The sequence below is a fragment of the Lagopus muta genome, chromosome 4 (assembly GCF_023343835.1).
Source record: "Lagopus muta isolate bLagMut1 chromosome 4, bLagMut1 primary, whole genome shotgun sequence".
NCBI lineage: Eukaryota > Metazoa > Chordata > Aves > Galliformes > Phasianidae > Lagopus > Lagopus muta.
In genome coordinates, this window is record NC_064436.1 from 1,204,119 (window position 1) to 1,223,956 (window position 19,838).

A 19,838-nucleotide genomic window follows, 5' to 3' on the forward strand; every position below is an offset into this window, starting at 1 on the left:
CACAGTCCACAAAAAAGTCACTTTTTTAACTGCTTCCTTGCAGAACCCAAATCCCTTTGGTAGAATCAGGAATCTTAACAAGCCAGGCAGGAAAGCAGATTTTCTTCCAGAAAAAGCATTCCTGGAGTTTACCAAAATCTCACCCTTTTCCAGTTTTGAATTCATCTTTTTCAGCTTTCAGTGCTTTTGATGGACAGTTGCATTGCCTTCAACTATTCAGCTACTTAAAAGAGAATTTGAAACAAACCAGGTTTCAAGGCTTTTTTTAGAATATTTACCATGAGTCTTAGAGATGAGTTAGCTCTTGCTCTTTTTTCCTGAGAAAGTTGCATCAGGCATCTTTTGATTTCTTTCCACATGTTTGTGCTAGATGGCAAACTCTTTTCTTTCGAAATGCTGAAGTGCTTACATTTCTATAAAGCAAAGAAAGAAGACCTTGCTGTAACTCTTTTCCTGAGAACTCATGAGCTGGCATAAAACCTGGATGAAACCTTAGTATGCTAAAAATTAGAGTATGTGCAAGCCAACTTTCTACCTCTGGCTTCTAGGACTATGGATCACAATATATGTTTCCGATGTTTTCAATACCTTTTAGAAATATCAACTTTTTTTCCTCCTTGCAATTATAAATCATATTAGAATCTAAGTATAATATAAATATAATTTTAGAGCATTTTCTCCTATGACTCTTTTGACTTTTAGTTTCCATGTGCATTCCATTGGTGAAATCATTACTTAACATATACTTTTAATGGTTTTTGATTGTCCACAAGATAAATACTGATTGTCCATAGATAAATCCGTATGGCAAGGCACCAATTCATGCTGAGCAGTGATCTGCTTCATTGTATGCTCTGTTAGGAGATAAAGTGCTAGGCCAACAGACAATATAATCCTTTTAAAGTACGCTTCTCTAGCTCCAGTGGTATCGTGCCGTCGGGTCCATGTGATTTACTGTCCCTTTCTCTCTAGTCCTCTAGTTCATACTCTTCACACATGGCAATTTCCAAATCACAGATGTGTTTTCAGGCTGAGGCTTTTTTGCTGTAAGAAGACTGGTTGCAATCCCCTTTTTGCATTTCAGGGAATTATGACGGTAATAAATCACCTCTCAAGATTTCTGTGTTGACTGTGTCTAGCACATTTATAAGAGATTACTACTAGAATCAAGTTTATGTACTTAATGACTTAATGTACTTAATGTGTTCAATCTCGTTGTAAATGAAAAGGGAAAAAATGTTAAGATTTGCTGCTTCTTCACCTGCACAGATGTGCTCAGGACAGTAAGTTGAACAAACCTGCTCCAGGTCCCAGAGGATCTGTAGGCTGATCAAGAGCTGGGTTAGCAGTGGTTCCCATGTGTGTTTCTTCTCCTGTGCAAATTTGTTCAAAATCAGGAGGCGGCTCATGAGAGAGGAGTCAACCATACCTGACTGTGCTGACTGTTGTTTTCCTCCAGGATTTAGATGAAACTGCTGAACTGAGGTACCTCTGTGGCAGCCAAAGAATAGGCAGATGGAAGCTCACTGCCCAACAGAGCTCTGCACACAGCTTCAGTGAGCCTGTACCGTATTTCCGATGGGCTTTTCCTTTTCCCTTAAACTTGCTTCTCAATTGTAACAACTGAACAGACCTCAGAGCTCCTCCAAGCTGATTTTGTGCCCACTGGCATAGCCCAGTGTCCTTCAACAGCCTCTGGCACTGGCAGGTGCCCTGGGAGCATGCAGCTGCTCTCCATCCTTGCTGCTATTTTCCAGCAGCCTTCAACTGACTTCCTCTAAAATTAACTCACTGAAAAAAAAACACTGTAGCCTTAGGGATATGCTGTAAATTTCCTCCCTTAAAAATGAGCTAGCACTCTGGTGGCTTGCAGGGACTGTAACTCCAGCTGGGGTGAAACAGGGTGCGCGTTGTTGCTTGTGCTTCTATACCTGGGAGTAAGCTCGTGGCTTGTAAACGGCACCTAGTGAGGGGGAGAAGAAAAGTGGCATTAAACCCAACTCCAGCAGGGAGAAAACTGAATGGAAAATATGCATTTTTAATATGCCACTGGGTAAGTGTATAAGAGCAGAACAACATTTGCTGTAACCTGATATCCCTCAGGAATGAGGGAAAAGCTGACTGCTTGTTCCACTGAGCCAAAAAATAAGGAAACATGTAAGTGCAAGTGTGCACGAGAAGTAATGCTTCAGAAAGCCACATGCAAAGCTGCAGCACTGAATAGTAAAAGGTGAACATTTTTACACTGACATGTAGCTTATTATTGTTTGTATGATGGGCTTGTACCTGTAGACAGCCCTGATCCTTCTGCATTTGCACAACCGACTATTTGCACAACCGGCTATTTTGGCAGGCCTTGAGGAGATATTGTACAGCGATCTAATTTTCTTGCTGGAACGTAAACAAGTTTTGGTTGTAAACACGTACGCTCTTAGAGAAGCCACCATTGGGATGGATGTGTTGCTGTCACAGGGTGCGCTGTTCGGGAAGCAGCCCCGTGGGCAGTGGCACAGCACGGAGCGCGTTCTCAGCACCATATGTACAGTTCTGAAGCAGCCTCTGTTTTTTGTGCAGCGCTTCTCTGCGTTAGCGCCTGAAAGGCAATTAAGATATTTCAATTACCTAGGCTACTCCAGGAATGCATGAAAAGGTTGCTCTTTTGCGGTGGTTTAGACCTCCCCGCCATGTTGAGGGACCACAAGCTTCAGCAAAGGCTCTGATGGAAAGAAACCATCAGAAAGAATGAAGGTGGGATGCAGTTTCAGGCTTGGGACAGAGTGCTGCTTCCCCTGGCTCTCTCCTGTCTGCATGTTGGGGGCCGTACGGTGCCCCCGAGCTCGAAGCTCTGCTGCTGTCCACCTGAGGGCTGCAGCTTTGTGTCATGCCACTCACTTGACACTTACTGTGAGGAAATAACTGACACTTGACAACTGTGAGGAAATAACTGTCCGGCTCCTCTGGGCAACACGTATGGAAGCCATCAGCATGGCATCATGGCTCGTGGGGTGGCTGGGGCAAATCCCATCGGCAAATCCCTCATGTGCTCATGTGGGAGTGCAGACGTGCTGTTCTCCAGTGTTATTGCTGTGAGAGCAGCCCCTCAGGATTTCAGGAAGAGCTTCAGCAATGTTTTGCTGTGTCAAAGCGATCTTTTAACAGCAGCATTTCCACTTCAGATGTATTTTGAAGCCATTTTAGCTTTGTGCTGTGTATTTCCACTCAATCAGTATCTGCACCAGTGCTGTCTCCCTGTACAGCCAGGCTTCCCAACTTACTGTGGCACTAACTGCTTCTAGTTGCTCTATGGCTTTATCTGAGTTTAACCCTTTGGGCTCCCATTTCCCACGCCCCTTATCTTTCCCCAGTGGGTTTATTCTAGTCATTCTTGGCTGCAGTGTGAAACACAGTCCAGTAAGTAGAAATGAGCCTGTATGAAAACCTTTTGGGGTTGAAGATGAAATCACATGGCAGCTCCTGCATCCCCTTCCCTGCTAAGCATCCCTCCTGCAGCTGGGCCCTGTCAAAGGACAGAGACCGCAGGGCCAGCAGCAGGGCTGGCTGTGCACAGAGCAGCTTTCATATGTTTATCCGTAAGGACCTACAAATGCACACAGCTCAGAAATCACTGCAGACTCAGACAGTAAATATGTATGCATGCTAATCTCAAAGGGCAGCAGGAATTCAGAATGCAGGACGCTTCCCCTATTCCCATGCATGACCTACAGGCATACAAACCTGGCACCAGCCCAAACCTCTGTATGTTGCAGCTCCCACAGGCCCAGCCGGGCGCTGTGCTTTCTGTGTGATGCCATTCCTCCAGAACGTGTCCTGCACCGCAAGCCTGGCGACATTGTCTCTGAAGCTTTCAAAGTTTCTCTTTAGTTTTAAATGCCTCTTTAGGCACAGACAATGCTCCAATAGGTTCTCTGAAACCAAATGAAGCTTATAAAGCTTTGAATGCTATTGTAACACAGCAGGTCCCACGGAAGACTGCAAATCCTGCTGTGTGCAAGGATCCACTGCGCTTTCAAGTGGATGCACTGTACGTGCTGAAAAATGTGGGCAGACCAGGGCAAGAAGAGGACAGTGCATGTCAGCATATTTTTTCGATTACCTCGCGTTTGGTGGTACCGCAGCACTAACACCGCTTTGTAACATAAAAAGGTTAGCTGTCTTCACTTCTCATTCTGTCATCTGCAGGGAATCCGGGACTAGGCTCCCTGCTTAAGTGCAATGCCACAGAAAGTAGCTCATTTGAAACATACTGCCTGACAAGAAAGGGCAATGCTCTTGTTTATTGCAGCCTTCCCTAGGCTGCACTACAGGAGTAGCCCAACGTTGTCTTGTCCTACACTGATCCAGCCCATAGCAGGGCCCGGCAGCGACAGCCAGGTACCGGCAGGCAACACCCTGCCCGCGTCGGGATTTCGGAGCAGATCCTCCTCCCTTAACCACACGGCGAGGGCAGGCTTTGGGTCCCATCGGTCCCTAAGGAATGAGGCCGAGCCACAGCCCCATGGGGTGAGCAGGCGGCTGCAGCCTTCACACAGCGGAGGGGAGCAGCCCTCGTGGCACCTCGTTCTCTATCGGGGCCGAGGAAGGGGTGTCCCCGGGACCTGCAGCCTTATCGAGGGGCTCGGTGACTGCTGCCGCGCCCCGATAGGGCGCTGCCGTCGGGCGATAGCGCTGGGGCGGGCGGCGTACCGCAGCGACGGGAGCTCCGCGAGGGAGGCACGGCGCGCCGATCCCGATTTTAGGAAAAGTCCATAGGTTAAACCGTTTCAAACTAATAACGAAGGCCGAGAGCGCGCTTCAGAGCTTCACCGAGGAGGCGGGGCGGTCGGGCCCGACGCCTCCCAGGGCCCGCACTCAACCTGCGCGTCCCCCGCGCGCCCCCCGCGGGCCCGGGGCAGGGCGCTGCGGCGCAGGGCGGGGCCTCCCGAGCACCGCCCCTCCCGGCGCTGCCCCCACCCAGCCGCAGCACGGCGCGGAGCGGCTCGGCATGGCGGGGTTGTGCTGCCCGCAGCAGGGTGGCTACTGCCGCGCGGCCGCGGCCATGAACCTCCTGCTGGGCGTCTTCCACGTCCTCCTGCCCTGCTTTCGCCCCGGCGAGGCGCAAGGGCGAGGTGAGCGCGGCGGGGGGCGGCCGGGGCGGGAGACGACGCTGCGAGCGGGTCTCCGGGGCGGCCGCCGCGGTGGCGGCGCGGGGACACAAAGGAGCCGGGCCGCGCTCCCCTTCCCCACCCTTCCCGGTGCCCCCGGGCCGGGCGCGGCCGGCACATGTGTGCTTTCTCTTTCTGCCCGCAGCCGTCGAGCCCATCCCCGGAGTGGTGGAGCTGTGGCAGGCCGAGGAGGGCGAGCTTCTGCTGCCCGCGCAGGTGAGGGGGCCGGGGGGCGGCTGCGGAGCGGCTGCGGGGCGGGGCGGCGGCGGGGCCGGGCTGTCAGGCGGCGTCCATGTTCCCGGGGGCTGCTTCCCCTGCACGCCTTCCGCCCTCGGCCCCGGCTGGCCGCCTTCTGCCCGCGTGCCCTTTGTCGTTTTGTAAAGTGTTTATGTTTCATTTGCGAAGCCCGAACGTGCCTGTCCGAGTGCGCCTTTGCGTGGTGAATGCCGAATGTTCGCACGGTAATTGTGCGTCTGTCTGCGTTAATCAGTCCGCTCAGGTGAAGCCATTTTCCGCCCTCCCGTAATGACGCATCATCTGTGATGTCACTCCCCGGACCGTGGTGCATTTTGGTTTTGCTGAGCTCCTTTTGTCGGGTAGTAACAGAATGCGTTGAATTCCGCGCAGACAGAGGAGTTAGAATGGTAGAAGCACGGGGCCGGGCCTGGGAGGGAGTAGCGCTGACAGCGAGGCAGAGCTTTCGGCACCGCAGACGGTCAGTGGGCACCGAGGGAACCAGCTGTGCACTGAGCTCTGCGCGCCCAGCTGCATGGCAGCGGGCTGGGAGCTGAGGAGCAGTGGTCCTTGGGGGCATCTCCTGTCTGAGGGGTTGGCAGGGCGGTTCTTTTCTCTGGAGCCATTATACAGTGCTTGGTGCTCAACCACTGGTAGCCACTGGTGTAGAGGAATGCAGCAGAACTGTCATTTTGCACCAAAGCTAGCTGGCATTGGGAGTTGCCTGCTGATGCCCAGCTTCCCATAGTTAATGTGTACTGCTGTTCATTATGTGCCTAGTGTTACTCAGAAGTGTAGATGTGCTAGATGCTGAGAGGGCCAGAGGTGCCCGGCAAACCTGCCCTTTGCTTGCTCAAGTCCTTACCTTGGCATTAGGAAGCATTGAGCTAGGACCTTGTAATGCAGTCATTCATAGTTACTTTTTGTTGCTGAGGAGTGATTATGTCACATTTACATCCTGAAAAGATGAGATCCTCTTGGAAAGTGCTTTCTTCTTTGAGCATCCCAATAGAAATGAGCTCTGGTGTGGCTGCAACTAAATTGGGTGTGAATGGCTTGGTGTCATTCAGTGCATGACCCTGCTGTACCACTGAGGCAGCGAAAAGGCCGAGGCTGATCTTCTGTAGTTTCAGAGGCTGCACTGTATATGCTGGAAAGCAAACAGATCTAGTTCCAGTTATGACAGAGCAAGAAGTGAAAATCACAATAAGCTTGCTGAAATGCAGCGCTGGCAGTAAAAGCCAGATGAACTAGAATCTGTGAGCACCAGTGGTGCAGAGGCTGCTTTGCATCGCTTTCAGAGCTGGAGGCTCAAGCAGCATCTGCCTAGTGTGAGGCTGCTTGAACTACAGTGGCAGGGCCTGGGTTCCTCACATAGGTTTTAGGACAAAAATTCAACCTTCCAGGCTCAGTCTTACTGCTCACATTTCTACTCCCCTGCAGGCTTTGGCTTAGCACCTCTCAGAATTTTCCATTTGGCGGAAAGAGAGAAGGAGACCTCTCCGCATCCCTGTAGATGTGAGGATAGACTCCTCAATGAGGAGCAGTGCTGCTGGCCTGCTGTTGCTGTTTGTAGCTGTCCTTGAGCTCCTGACGGAAGGGGTGTTGCTCTGTATCAAGGGTCTTGGCTAGTGAAAGTAGTTCAGTGTCATAGCTCTGCTGCTGTCTGGTTAGTACAGAGCTTGGCAAAAGTATTAGCAGGGCTCTTCTGATTCAGACAGCCACTTCACCTGGTAACGTTTGAGTTCCATTCCTTTATTTGAGAGGTGGTGAAACTCGTTGGAGATTTGCTGCTTGTTGATAGCCACTCTGCATGAAACAGAGATCTGACTTGCTTCTGCAAAGAAGCACTTATTCGCAAGAGCAGGCTTTCCCTGTTAGACACCCAGCTTGTTACTGCCCAACGTCCCTGCACCAGTATGGTGGTGGTGTACTGGGGAGGTAAGGGACTGCTGGAATGAAGAGCTTCCTGCTCTTGGGTCAGTAGCAGACCTTGTTTGACAAAGAGGTCTCCACATGTTTAAAGATAGGCCTGGGGGAAGGCATAGGGTGCAGGAAATGTCCTGGTTCCTTGACCAAGTTCTTCCTCTTCTGTTTTGAAGGAAGGTGGGAGGAAAGGGGTGCAGCACAGTAACGAGGACTTGCACTGCAGAAGGGAAGAACCTGAAGAGGGATCCTCCTAGAGCACCAGCCTGCATGTCCTGAGCACTGAGCAGGATAGAGATGAGCTTGCCTTGTCTGTGTAGGCCTTTGGCCTTTTGTTGGCAGCTTATCAGCGCTGTCTGATGCTTTTCCCTTTCTGTAGTGGCTTTGCACTATTATCTTATTTTCCATGCATCATCAGTTGTCTGTGACATAGCAATTTTGAGCGTTTCTTGCTGCATGCAGCATTTGAGAACGACAGTCAGATCGTTCAGTTGCCCAGTCAGCTGCCAAGTTGCCTGTGCTTGCTTTTGTTTGTATGGTTGCAAGCGGAATAAAGACATCAAGCTGAAAGGAAAGGGGAGGCATTTCAGTCTTTGTAGCCATCTCACAGTATCACTGCCAGCTTGCGCTGCATGTGTGCTCACTGGAGCACAGCCGCCGAGGCCTGCACGCCTCCTCCCTCCTCGCTCTACCTTCTGTTTCCTTCTGCCTCCCTCTCATTGTTTGTGGGCCCCCTCCCAACTTCCCTCCTGTGTGAAGTAGCTTCATGCCTTTTTTTCCTTCTTTTTTTTTTTTTTTAATATCTTTCCCTCTCCTTGGGATTAATGTCAGCGTTGGCTTTCTCTGCAGTTTGGCTGCAGAGCGGTGGGCTGGTGGCTGGCTGTGGCTGTGATGCCATGCCTGAGCCTGAGTGATAATGGAGTACGTGAGCCGGGGAGAGGCTAGCATGCTTCTACCAGTCCTCTTCCAAGAGTAATGACTTTGTCCTGGGTTCCCTTCTTGCTTTAAAATGGTTCAAATGGTCCCAGCTGGCAGTGCTGCTGATATTCCCCTTGGGCCCAGTTTCCCTTTTTCTACAGAGGTGGTGTCAAGCATGGAGTGGTTGCAGAGCTGCTGCTTTCTCTTCCTTCTTTTCCTCAGTCTCCTTTTTATAGCGTGGTGATGTAAAATGTCTCTGAGGTGGCTGGATTTTGGTTTTGCTTCCTGTTAGTTGTTCTTTAATTGCTGAAAAATGTGAAGCTTTGCCTGCCCTGACAGCTGGCAGATGACTGGAAAGTCAGTGGGATTTTGGTGCAGGAAGTATCATGAAGTGAGAAAGCCTTGGTTAGAGCAGTTGTGATTTTTATTCAGGTACTGTGTGGATTTGGTTGGCTTTTTTGCAGCTTGTTAATATTAACTTGAATGAAATGCTCAGGAGAAGTCCCTTTGTCCCTTGACACTCAAGCCCTTCTCTGTTTTGCTAAAGAGGGGAGAAAGAGCTTGAAGGGGAGCATTGTGAGAGGGTCAGGGCTTCAGTCTTTATGACCACAAAAAATGAATACCATCCGTTAGTTATGGTGGGCACCATTGAAAGGAACTACTGGAGAACTGTGGCAAGATTATCTCTATCAGAAAGTGCCTGGTAAGTACTTGGAGAATCTGAGGGCAGTAGTGAACTGGTTAGTTAAATATGGAGAAGGGCATTCAGTGGTTTCTTTGTAGCTCATGAAATCGCTGAGGTTGGAAAAGGCCACTAAGATCAGCAGATCCAGCCCCAACCCATCCCCACCATCGATATTCCACTCTTTAACTCCCAGTGCACTGCATGACAACATGATGAGGAACACCGGTGGAGAACCATAGAACTTTAACACCCTTGAGCTGTGTTCCTCAGTGCTATGATTTCATTTTTAAGAGAAATAACGAAGGCCATTTCTGGGCCTCATCATGACCAAAAATGGCAGTAAGTCATCAAAGGGAATATAGATACCAAACATTCCTTTTATCTTTTCCCCAGTGTCTGTGTCATGTCTGTATGATGCAGTGGGTTTTCTGCTTTCCTTGGCTGCTGCAGGTAGGATGTGGACAAAATGGCTCTTAAGGGAATGGCTTGAGTACATTTGAATTTATTTGCAGGTCTTTAGGAAGCTACAGTGACTGCTTGTTTCAGATACTGTGATAATGTTTCAGGCATTGAATTTTTGAGAAAGAGGCAGATGCCGCAATATTTGCTGTATCTTAATTGATTACAGACACGAGGGAAATACAGAGCTGTGTGGGCTTTTGCTATAAATGTTCTGCCTAGATCTGTAAGATTTTTTTTTTTTTTGACCATGTAGTAGAGATTTGTCTTTAGTTCTTTGGTGCTGCTTGGACTAACTAACGAGGTTCGTTTCTCAGCTGGTTTTGAAAGCTGGTGAAAACCTTGATCTAGTGTACGTACCTGTGATATAAGGCACTGTTGTATGTCATTCAGAGTGGCATGTTCTATCAGCTATGCTCAGATTAATACGTGTAGTCACCTACTTCAAAGCAGGGCTTGTCTAAAGGCACATAATTTGTGTGAAAGCCTGAGACAGGCTTGGGGTGGGGATTATTTCTCTGGGCTGTAAAAAGGCCCTTCCAGCCTCCCAGTTAGCTGCTGGATGCTGCTGATATGACTTAAGATGGGCTGGCCATGCAGCTTATGCAGGAACTGTCAAGCCAGGCTCTACGCACTGTGTGACACGAGGGAGGCTCTTTCAGGGCATGAGATAAGCACCTGCCCACACTCAGGATGAGGTCTGGAGGGAGGGGAGATTTCACTTTCCTCTCAGGATAGGCTTCTGTAGCCTGCATTTTGGCCTCGTGAACTGCTCCCTTGTAGTGCTTGTTTGGAAGTATTGTAGCTGGGCAGGCCTTGCTTGCTTTGGCGGTTTTGTGTGTTCTTTAAAAAAAAAAAAATTAAAAAAATTTAAAAAAATCACATCCTCAGTGTAAGTGTATGTGTAGACTGTTGTATAGGGAAGAAGGTTGGAGAATGCTGGAAATGGAGCCTGGCATGCGTAAGCACAAAGTCAGGGGTGGTTTTATTTATTTTTTTTCTTGCACAATTGTATTTTCATGCTGTGACTGAAAAGTAGATTGGGAAGGCTTTCTTCATCATTGCTTAATAAGATTGAAGAGTAGTAGTCATCACTAAGGTATTGATGATTAGGAGTGAACACCGTAATGACAGTCCCAGGTTTCCAATGCCTGACAGATGTTAAGCCATTTAAAGGGAGCCATTTAAAATGAGGATAGGTTGCCAGTCTGCCATGAGAGAGGTGAGGAGCCCTCTGGTTTTCCTCAGCATTGTACAGAGGTACTGGAAATAGCTGGGAGCTTGGAAGAACTGGAGAACAGATGGTGTCTGTGTCATGCCGTACCGGAAGAGGCTTGCGGGCACAAGGGTTGGCTCGATTCTCAGAGGCAGAAGGAGCGCTCTTAATTTTAAAGTGGATTATCTTTTCCCCTATTATTCCATTGCTAATGTTCATACCTGGTGTCTTATGGAACTACTGCCTGCTCCTGCAGGAGCTGGAAGAGCTATTCTTGAAAATGTTAATCTCCCTAAAATCATGCCTCATTTCATTAGCACATATTGGGTTGTAATCTGTTTCGAAATCTATCTACAGCTCTCCTGGAAATTTCAACTGGTCAGGAACACAGTTACCTGCTTGTTTTAAATGGATTTCCTGCAGGGAGCTTATTGAACCAGTGCACGAGTTCATTTCTGTAGGCAGCTCCAAGTGTTCAGTGGTGAACTGCAAGCTGGCAACATTTGTTTCCTACGTGTCTTGGAAATTACCTTTGTCCAACCATTGAGCTGTGCTTTCAGCTTACGCTCCTTCCAGTTTTTGTGTGTTTTGCTGGTGGTTGGTCTGTATTTGGGATTTGTAGATCTGTATTTGGGATCTGAATGCCTTTGTTGGAACTTGCTGCCTTGTGCTTGCTTTTGGCATTACCACGTAACCTGAAAGTTAAGGCATTTTGCATCGTCTTGTCAGATACTGGAAATGATGCTTACTGACACAGGGAACGTAATTGGAAGGTGGAAGTCACCAATGTTGCTGTAGTTTGGAGGTGGTGGATGTTTTCAGACTTAAATTGGTTGTGTGAACAGAATTTGGGAGGGACACATTTGTATAAATGGGAAATAAGCCTGTTAAATCAATGGCTGAAAAAATAATGGAATAGTCACAATAGCTCACCACTTATTTGGCAAAATGAGCTGAGACCTCAAAGGGAATGGTCAGTATCCAACTTATTTGGATCACAAAGGGGTTGCTGAAGGATTTAAGATTTTTTCTTTTTTATCCAGACAAGTCAGAGTAGTACAACTCCAGCAGAATTATAAATAGCACTAAATAGTATATCCTGTGCATGCTGTAGTAATGCTGAGATCCTTACCAAGTGCTCTCTTTCTTTGGTAGGCTGATTCTGAGGAGGATGTAGAAGAGCATCCAGAAGAGCAAAGGTAAGCAAAACTCAAAAGAAAACAAGAGTACTGGATCTTATATTTTTTTGTTTTTGGAAATACATATTTTTTTCAGTACTTGTGACTTACTGGTTTCTCTTCTAATACTGATATTACTTTGTTAGCAAATCCAAGAAGCAGCACATATGAGGCTAAAATAGCCTCTTGCATCTGTTTCTCTTTATTTATCTCTAAGCTGTGTTAAATTTCATTGCTTTTGCATGCGTGCGCACACAAAAAAAATCCCATACTTATCAGTTCTGCTTTATGGTATATTTTATAATTCATTTCTTTAAACAAGAGGATCATTTTGATATCCAGAACATGCAAACGTAAGTAGTCTCGGAGTGTTAACGTGTACCAGGAGGATAAGGAGAACTTAAAGCCAAAGACTTCTTATTATGTTGCTGTGGAACAATAAATAGTCCACTTTATTCTTTGAAATCAGATAAGTAATAAAAGTGTTAAGAAACGTGGCCTTCAGCTTTGCTGTTTCTATTAGTACCAGGCCTCCTCTATTTCAAGGTGCTGGGTAAATAGTGTTGCAAGATTATTTCATTTTTTGAATACACATTTTGTTTCCTCTGAGTGTCCAGATTAAAATGCTTGGACATCTACCAGTGAAACACTTCCTTCCTTTGCTATGCGTTAATGTGGGTACAGCTTTCTGTGCCGTGCCAGTCACAAAGATCACAGAACTTAAAATAAACATGTAATGCCACTGTGTTCTGACGGCTGCTGTTAGCCAGAAATGCTTTGCTCATTTGTCTCCTGTCTTTGCCCTTAGCTGGGGTTTGAGAGCGAGTAGATCTGATAAAACACAAGTGCTGCTGGGGTTGGCAGCAGGGATACGCACAGGGATGGCAGTGATTGACCTGTTCTATGCTGGAATGCTTCTTCCCAGAGTTTCCCCCCCCCCCCCTCCCCCCTTGCTGCCTCATCAGGAGCCTTCTTTTCTGAACCCAGTATCAGCATAGGGCTCTTGTGGCCCATTTCTGTGGAGGTGACTAAATGGCATGGAAAGAGGATGGGAGTGTTCCTGCTGCCTCTAACAGGTGTTGCTGACAGTCTGTGCTTAGTTACATCCCCTGATTCATATCTGTAGAAGGGAAAAGGAATCATTTTTTCTCCTCTTTGAGAAAAAGAGGGTGGGTGAGGTGAAAGCTGGCATTATCCCTGCGTAAATACAGGACCTTCTGTCTTTCTTCTTGGGATTAGTATGGTTTTGATGCGTAATTTTAACTACCTGCCTAAACATGCTCTTTTTCTTGAGATGTCATCAGCCTCAAATGCTGTGCTTAAGGTGGTAACTGAGAAATAGGAAAGAATGATTTGACATTTTGTCGTTCAGATGCTTAAAGACTCTAGTAATTACTCATTTCCAAAAATGAGGGTGTTTTATGGAAATGCAGCTTCTAAGGCTCACTGGTGCATGGATGGAAACATTCCTCTGTCGTCATACTCGAATGCTTGAGGAAACTTGCCTAAACACGTACTCATTTGTGTGCACCTTTCAAACAGTTCTGGCTTGCTGCAGTGTGTAAACACTGATCTATGCCTATAATGAAGGAATGTAATGAAGAAGACCTAGCAAGAATCTGTTGGAAAGGCTAGAACTTGCTAGGTTCTTTCCAGATTAACTTTGATTCCCTTGACTTACGTCACAGTGTGCTGAAGTCATGGGGATTTCCTTTTCTTATAGCAGCAAAACATGAGTGCTCACAGAATCTCCCATCTCGTTGTCTGCCAACATGCCCTAGGGAAGTCAGCTAAACATGCTGCAGTTCCCCAGAGCACTTGAAGCAAAGGATCTGGAAGCAGCAGTGTGAATGGAAGTTAACGGAAACAGAGAATTCAGAATTTTCCCCAGAGCTGAAGAAAGCAGAATATTCAGCATTTTGGGGTATGAATGAGATCTCTTCCCAAAACGCTGTTTTATTCATTTTTAGATTCTAGGCTAATGGGCTTGTTAACCTACTTAAAAATGGTAAAGCGTGAACAGTCTGTTGGCCGACTTCCTGCCTATGTGCATCATGGGGTCTTCCTTTTTGGGCGGTCTTCCTTTGCTGCTGTTTTTTTTTTTTTTTTTTTTTTTATGATTGTGCTAGAGGAATGGATGTTGTCGCATCATTTATGCCTTTTTCTTTCAGTTTGCTTTTCTCTGCTTTCTGTCTCCCTGGATCAAACTCAACAGCGAGAAATACTGGGCGACAGATACTTGCCTTGCTGGATGTACTGCTTCAAGCCACAGTCTTTGACAGACTGAGTCATGCTTATTTGGTCTAACCTGTTAAAAGAAAACTTCACATTTCTTTTAGTTTTTCCTTACGTTTGAAAGTCATCGGTGAAAAGATGCCTTCTGGAAGGGTAACTTTGGTTCAAAATACTAGAAGAGTGTCGGTGATAGGTGTTGACAAAAAAGACTCTCTTTCCCCTGTGCTGAGGAACAGCACAGCTGGGAATAACAGGATTTGAAGACTAAAGTGCTTTCTTTATTACGCGTACGCTAAAGCAGAGTAAGTCAAAAGGCACAGATAAAGGTACAGTACTGCTCACTGATGTGCACAGGTGATTCATTTGAATCGTCTTTCCTCTTCAAGAAAGCAGACACTGAGCTACCAAAAGAAAAAAAGAGTTTTCCAAGGTATGACATTCTTCATCTGTCATTTTGAGGAATTGAGTTTCTAAGCTGAGATAGTAAATAACACTTGCAGTAGTCCAAATAAAGTTGCACTCAGTAAAACAAGCCAAGCAAGTGCCTCTGTGTGTCCCTAGTATGCGCCATCCACCTCAGGTGGGTTCTTGCCTCCAGAGTTGCAGCAGGCATTCAGCACTTCCACCTCTCCTGATCCTGCAGTGGGATTGCTCCTTCTCTCATGGTTTTTTTTGCTGTACCTGTGCTTTAGATGTGGGGGGAAATGGGAAAGTAAAGATAGCAAAGGAGTAGTGTACTGACACATTGCTGTGTCCTGGCATTGGCCAGCGAGACATTTAACATTGCGGAGGTGTGATAAAGTTGGTAATCTGGAAGGATTTAAGCTAACAGCTTGGAACTCCAGGGTGTACTGGTTGTCTGAGACAGCAGTGCAGTCATGGTACACATCTGCAAAACGACATGGTCAGCACTCCTGCAGGTACTTAGCAGGTGAAGGTACTGTGCTTTGTCTGGGAACTAGCATACTTCACGTTGCAAATTTGAGTGTCAGTTTCTCACTGGTGACAATTTCCTCCCTTCTGTGGTTCAGAAGCACAGATGAGCTTGGTACTACTATCTGCTAAGTCACTTTGGAAATCTAAAAACTTACCCAGATGACTCATCCTCAAAAAAGCCTATGTTTTGACAGTCCAGTTCTTGGAAAGTAATGGCATGGAACTGATATAAAGCTTGTGTGCCAGAAATTTGGCTTTGGTGCTCAAGTCAGGAAAAAAAAATAGTTTAGGATCAACTTAATTTTTTTTTTTTTTTGTACTGAAAACAATGAAGATTGATTTATTTTTTCTTTATCAAAACAAATCATAGAGTCGTGGAATCATAGAATCGCACAGGTTGGAAAACGCCTTCAAGATCATCAAGTGCAATCAAAATTCAAAAAGTCAAGGGGAAAAATTAGTGTCCAAATACAAAGTACTGTTCGATGTGGTATTTTCTTATTAAGCATTTTTACTAAGGCCAAAGTTGAGAAAGTTATTAAAGTGAGGAGCTAAAAAGTCACCTGGGAATGTTGAGGTATGGCGTTTAAATGGTTTAAAAGGAGCCATCCTAAAACAGTGTTTTCAGCCAAAGCATCAGTCCAGTGCCACTAACCATTTAGGTTCCATTAGGCTTTCAGTTTCCCCCAGTATTTGAAAAAATTGCTGTGGGCTTTTCCTGGAATATATAATTCTGCAGTATGCCCTGAATGGGTGTCTTCACTGAATTGTACCAAAAAAACACTTTGATACTGGTTAATTTTTGTTTTTAGTTGATATTTTTGCATTCTACTTACTACTTCTCCAAATCACCAGGGGACTTGTCATCTTAAGCTTTATTGGGCGCGTGAAGAAATGAATGTTGTGTGTTTCCCGCTTCCACTTCTAACAGTTACATCTACCTGCTGTCTTTGCGTTCCTCATAGGTAACACAGGGGATCCTGTGAAGCTATAACAATAAATTTTAAAAAAGCTCACTGAAGGAAATTGTGGGAAGGTCAACAAAGTTAAGGAATCTTGTGGACGAAGAAGAAACAAATGGTTTTGGAGGGAACTATTGGCATTACTCCCACTCTCCTAGGTTTCTGTCAGGCATGGCTGGGGTAGCATACTGAATTCCTGCTTCTTTAATCTCTTTATCTCCATTTTATAAGTTTCAATTCATTTGCTGATGAACTTTGCCTTGATGAACTTTGCTTTGTATGCTGTTATGGACAGCTGTGCTCCTTGTGTGTGTTGCTCCTTCCAAAACATGGGTTCTTCTGCAATTGTCATGCAATGCCATGTAATGTGTGTACATGCAATGCCATGTGAAATGCCATGTAATGAACCAATCGAAGAAGAAATACCATGCTTTGGGTTGTGGAATTCTGTCTTTTTTTAGCTTCTTCCTCATTTCCTCTTGCTGCTTTGTCTCTCCCACAGGTCTTTTCCATACTTCTGGCATTGTTTCTTTCTTCTCATGCTTCCTGTACAGGCCTGGGATGGCTGTAGTTCCAGGCCACGTGGCAAGTCTGCCTTGCCCTCTCTGCTGTCTGTGGGCTATCCCCTGTCTTTGGCAGCTCTACAAGTCAGATCAGAAGACAACTCTAGTTTCAAAGTACTTCTTTGCCTTAGTATTTGCCAGACTAACATTGGCTTGCCATCATTCTGTTTTCTTCTGCAGCCTCCCCCTCCTGCCCCCTTGCTTTCACACTGTCCACTGCTGAGCAGAATGCTGAAGGTGTGTGTGCATGCCCAAGCCTGGTTGTACACCATTTTTATTTCTTTTAGGCTTTTGCTAAGCTGTACGTGGCCTATGTTTTGGGATGGAGTCTGCCCCAGATGCACACTCTTTAGAGCTCAACCAGGCCTTATCTGAGCATATGGAACAAGGGTGCCAGGCCTCCTGCTCCGTTGGTTTTGGCACTGGTGCTGAAGCTGGAAGAAGTGGTGGCATGGGCTGCTGGTGCAGCTGTGCCTGAAAATGTGTGCGTGGATTTGGAATGGCATGCAGCCCCCCTCTGCTGGTGCTCCCCAGTGCTGCTGGGGAACTGGGCTGCCTTCTGCTTCAGCAGAACCTGCCTTGCCATCACTCAGGACAGGAGGGCACTGTGTGCTGAGAGAGAGAGGGGGGGGGGAAAAAAAAAAGAAAGCAAACAGCTGCTGTGGCACATTTGTCGTTGTTGTAGCCATAATCTCAGTGTGGCTTTAGCCAGTGTGTTAATTCTGTACTGTAAGTAGTTTGGAGTAAGAACTTTTTACACTTCTACTTTTATATTTTAATACACTTATGATGACTTCACATGCTCATTAATCTGAAGATAATCCTTCTGATTTGTGGACAGCAGGACACAATATACTTAGCTTTATAAGTTTATCATTACTCAATTAGTTTTACTTCCCTAATAGTTGCCATTTAGTTCTCTTTTTTTACCAGAGCTTTATTCTTAGTAATTGTAATCACACTATTATGCAGTTAAAAGGTAGGCATCTGGAATAATTTACCATTGTCAGCAGTCTCCAAATGGGTACCCTGTAATTATTTGGAGTTTTAGTTCTCCTGCTGTTACAGATTGGGAAATCATTATAAAGCGGGAAAAATAAAGCAGCTTGTTTGGGGATTTGCAGAGTCCACTTTTGAATCATAAGCACCAGCGTGTTGGTTTGATTTCTTTAGCTGACTACAAAGTTACCTGAAATATCTCTGTGTGGCATGGTAACGTGTTGGCAGGCAATGCTGTTACCTTCCTCTCGTCTTCCTAGACAGAGGCAAAACAACTCTAGCTTCTAGTACCTCACCTGTTTTAATCTGATGAGGAAATGTGCCCTGGGAAAGCAGACTTCCCACCCTGGCAGGTGTCTGAGTGGCATGACTTGCAGGTAGTTGGGTGAAGGACCCTTCTTGGTAATTTTGGTATTTGCTGTGCCAGTGTAGGTAGAAACACAGTCAGAAAATCAAAGCAAGTAGCTCATCTGTGCCACTTTCGGTTCAGTCTTGGTTATACATTCAGACCCAAAGTGATGTAGAAATAAGGCTGCATATTTTTTTTTGTGTGTGTGTCTTGGTATCTTTTAGAAAGTGCAGAGAAATACAAATTAGGCAATGAGAACTCGGGGCAGTGGGTTTTTTTTTGGGGGGGGGGGTATACAAAACAGACTGTTTTCTGGAGAACAACTGGGCCTTGTGTAAGTTTTAAACAAAACAATTTCTCAATCAGAACCCATCACTGTGAAATTTTACTCTCAGAATTATGAAGGAACATTAGAGAGAACGGAATAGTGTTCCCTGGGAGGATGGTGGGAGATAGCCTTCTGGTTGTCTTTGTGAACTTGTTGGCTTCTGGTCTGCTATGAGGGATCTGCTGCAGTACCTGTTGAATAGTAGTTGGCAGTTCGCCGTCTCAACCACATGGAAATCCACAGACATCAAATTAAGAAACTTCAAGCCCAGGGTAGTAGGTGTTGTTACCATGCTGAAAGCCAACTTTTGCTGTAAAGCTTTATGAAGGAGCTATAAAGCCTTGGAAATAGAAAGGAGCAAGTTAAAATAGTGTAAAATGTTCATTGCTGTTGAAAGTGCAAAGTGTCTTATCCGTGATTTGTGGTTTTCTTGCTTTTTGTTTAGAAGCTGAACTTTCTGACGTCGTATTTCTTGGTGTTGTGGTGTTTATTCACAACAGCACACTGCTTCAGCGAACGTGAGAAATGCAGAAAACAGCTCGCTGCTTCTTACGCCTAGATTGTTCAGAAGCTGTTCTTTCAGACTGTGGGATGGTGACTGTCACAGTAGTGTAGCTGAGCCTTTGTTGTAAGTTACCTCAGTTCATTTGCAGTCCTAAAATTTGAAGCTGACTGGGCCCCTGCAAAGGCTTGTACATCAGTGGATTGATAACTTCACCAACTTATACAGGCTAGGAAGACTCTAGGAAGACGGGGGTTGGACTCGATGATCTCTGGAGGTCCCTTCCAACCCCTACAATTCTGTGACTCTCAGAAACCTGAATGACATGTGTAAAGAAGGTGACCTTTAGTCAAAACTGATCTGACATTGTTATGTACGTTCTCAGTATTTCTTTTTTTGTAGGTAGATCATTTGCCCCCCGCTACTGTAATGTTTCTCTCTGGGAACTAGTAATTTTCTCAGAAGGAATGAAGAATAGTCTCTTCTTTATGTATCTCAGCAACCTTGTGTCAATAATAAGGTTACCTTTGAACTGAAATGGGTAGACAGTCTCAGCTTTGTGAAGTGGACAAAGCAGTAATAGGTGAGCAGTTCATGTTCTGCTTTTTTTTTATTCTCTGCTACTTTCTGCCTTATTGGTAGCACATGTGTATTTATTTTCTGAGTGAGACTTTCCCAGCTGTTTTTCAATCTTCTGTGAATGCTTATGCATAAGCTAGCAGAAAGTTAATAGTTTTTCCTGTTTTACTGTCCTTTATTCCTCTTTATGCCTTTTGAATGCTGTCGTGTTCCTGCAGTACAGCTTCCCTCCTGATTTACAAGGGCTCTTATTCTTTTGCCAGAGGCTCCAAAGTGGGATTGTTCTTAATAGTCTCAGACTTACAGTAGCTTTAGAGACCAGTTTTGAGTCTTTTCAAACATCTGCGATCAACTCCTGCAAAGTTATTTAAAAGCTGACATTGTTTGGTAAGCAGTGGATCCAAATGGTAATGCTTCAAAGAATTTAGGTTTGTTGGTGTGTTGAGGTCTTGACCTTTCCTGTTAAGCTGCTTCATTTGTTTCTGCAGTTTCTGGTTGTAAGTCAAGAAACGGCCACCTGGCATCCTGCTTCCCCTGGTGCTCTGGCCTCTGTGAGCAGCTTTGAAGCATTTCTTCATGGGCAGCAGATGGGCTTTGGGATGGGATT

General features: G+C 45.8%; 1 protein-coding gene across 5 annotated transcripts in view; it reads left to right on the plus strand.

Annotated features, from left to right (window-relative positions):
- Positions 1-4,945: 4,945 nt before the first annotated feature.
- TMEM131L (transmembrane 131 like) overlaps positions 4,946-19,838 on the plus strand; it is a 67,161-nt gene continuing 52,268 nt past the window's right edge. For 3 of the 5 annotated variants that reach the window (XM_048941625.1, XM_048941628.1, XM_048941629.1), the window contains exons 1-3: positions 4,947-5,126; positions 5,308-5,378; positions 11,756-11,799. In XM_048941625.1, the coding sequence (XP_048797582.1) occupies positions 5,003-5,126; positions 5,308-5,378; positions 11,756-11,799 (239 nt within the window). In that variant the 5' untranslated portion in view covers positions 4,947-5,002. Of the gene's footprint in view, positions 5,127-5,307; positions 5,379-11,755; positions 11,800-19,838 lie in introns of all 5 variants that reach the window. The other 2 variants (XM_048941626.1, XM_048941631.1) reach the window with 1 other exon arrangement.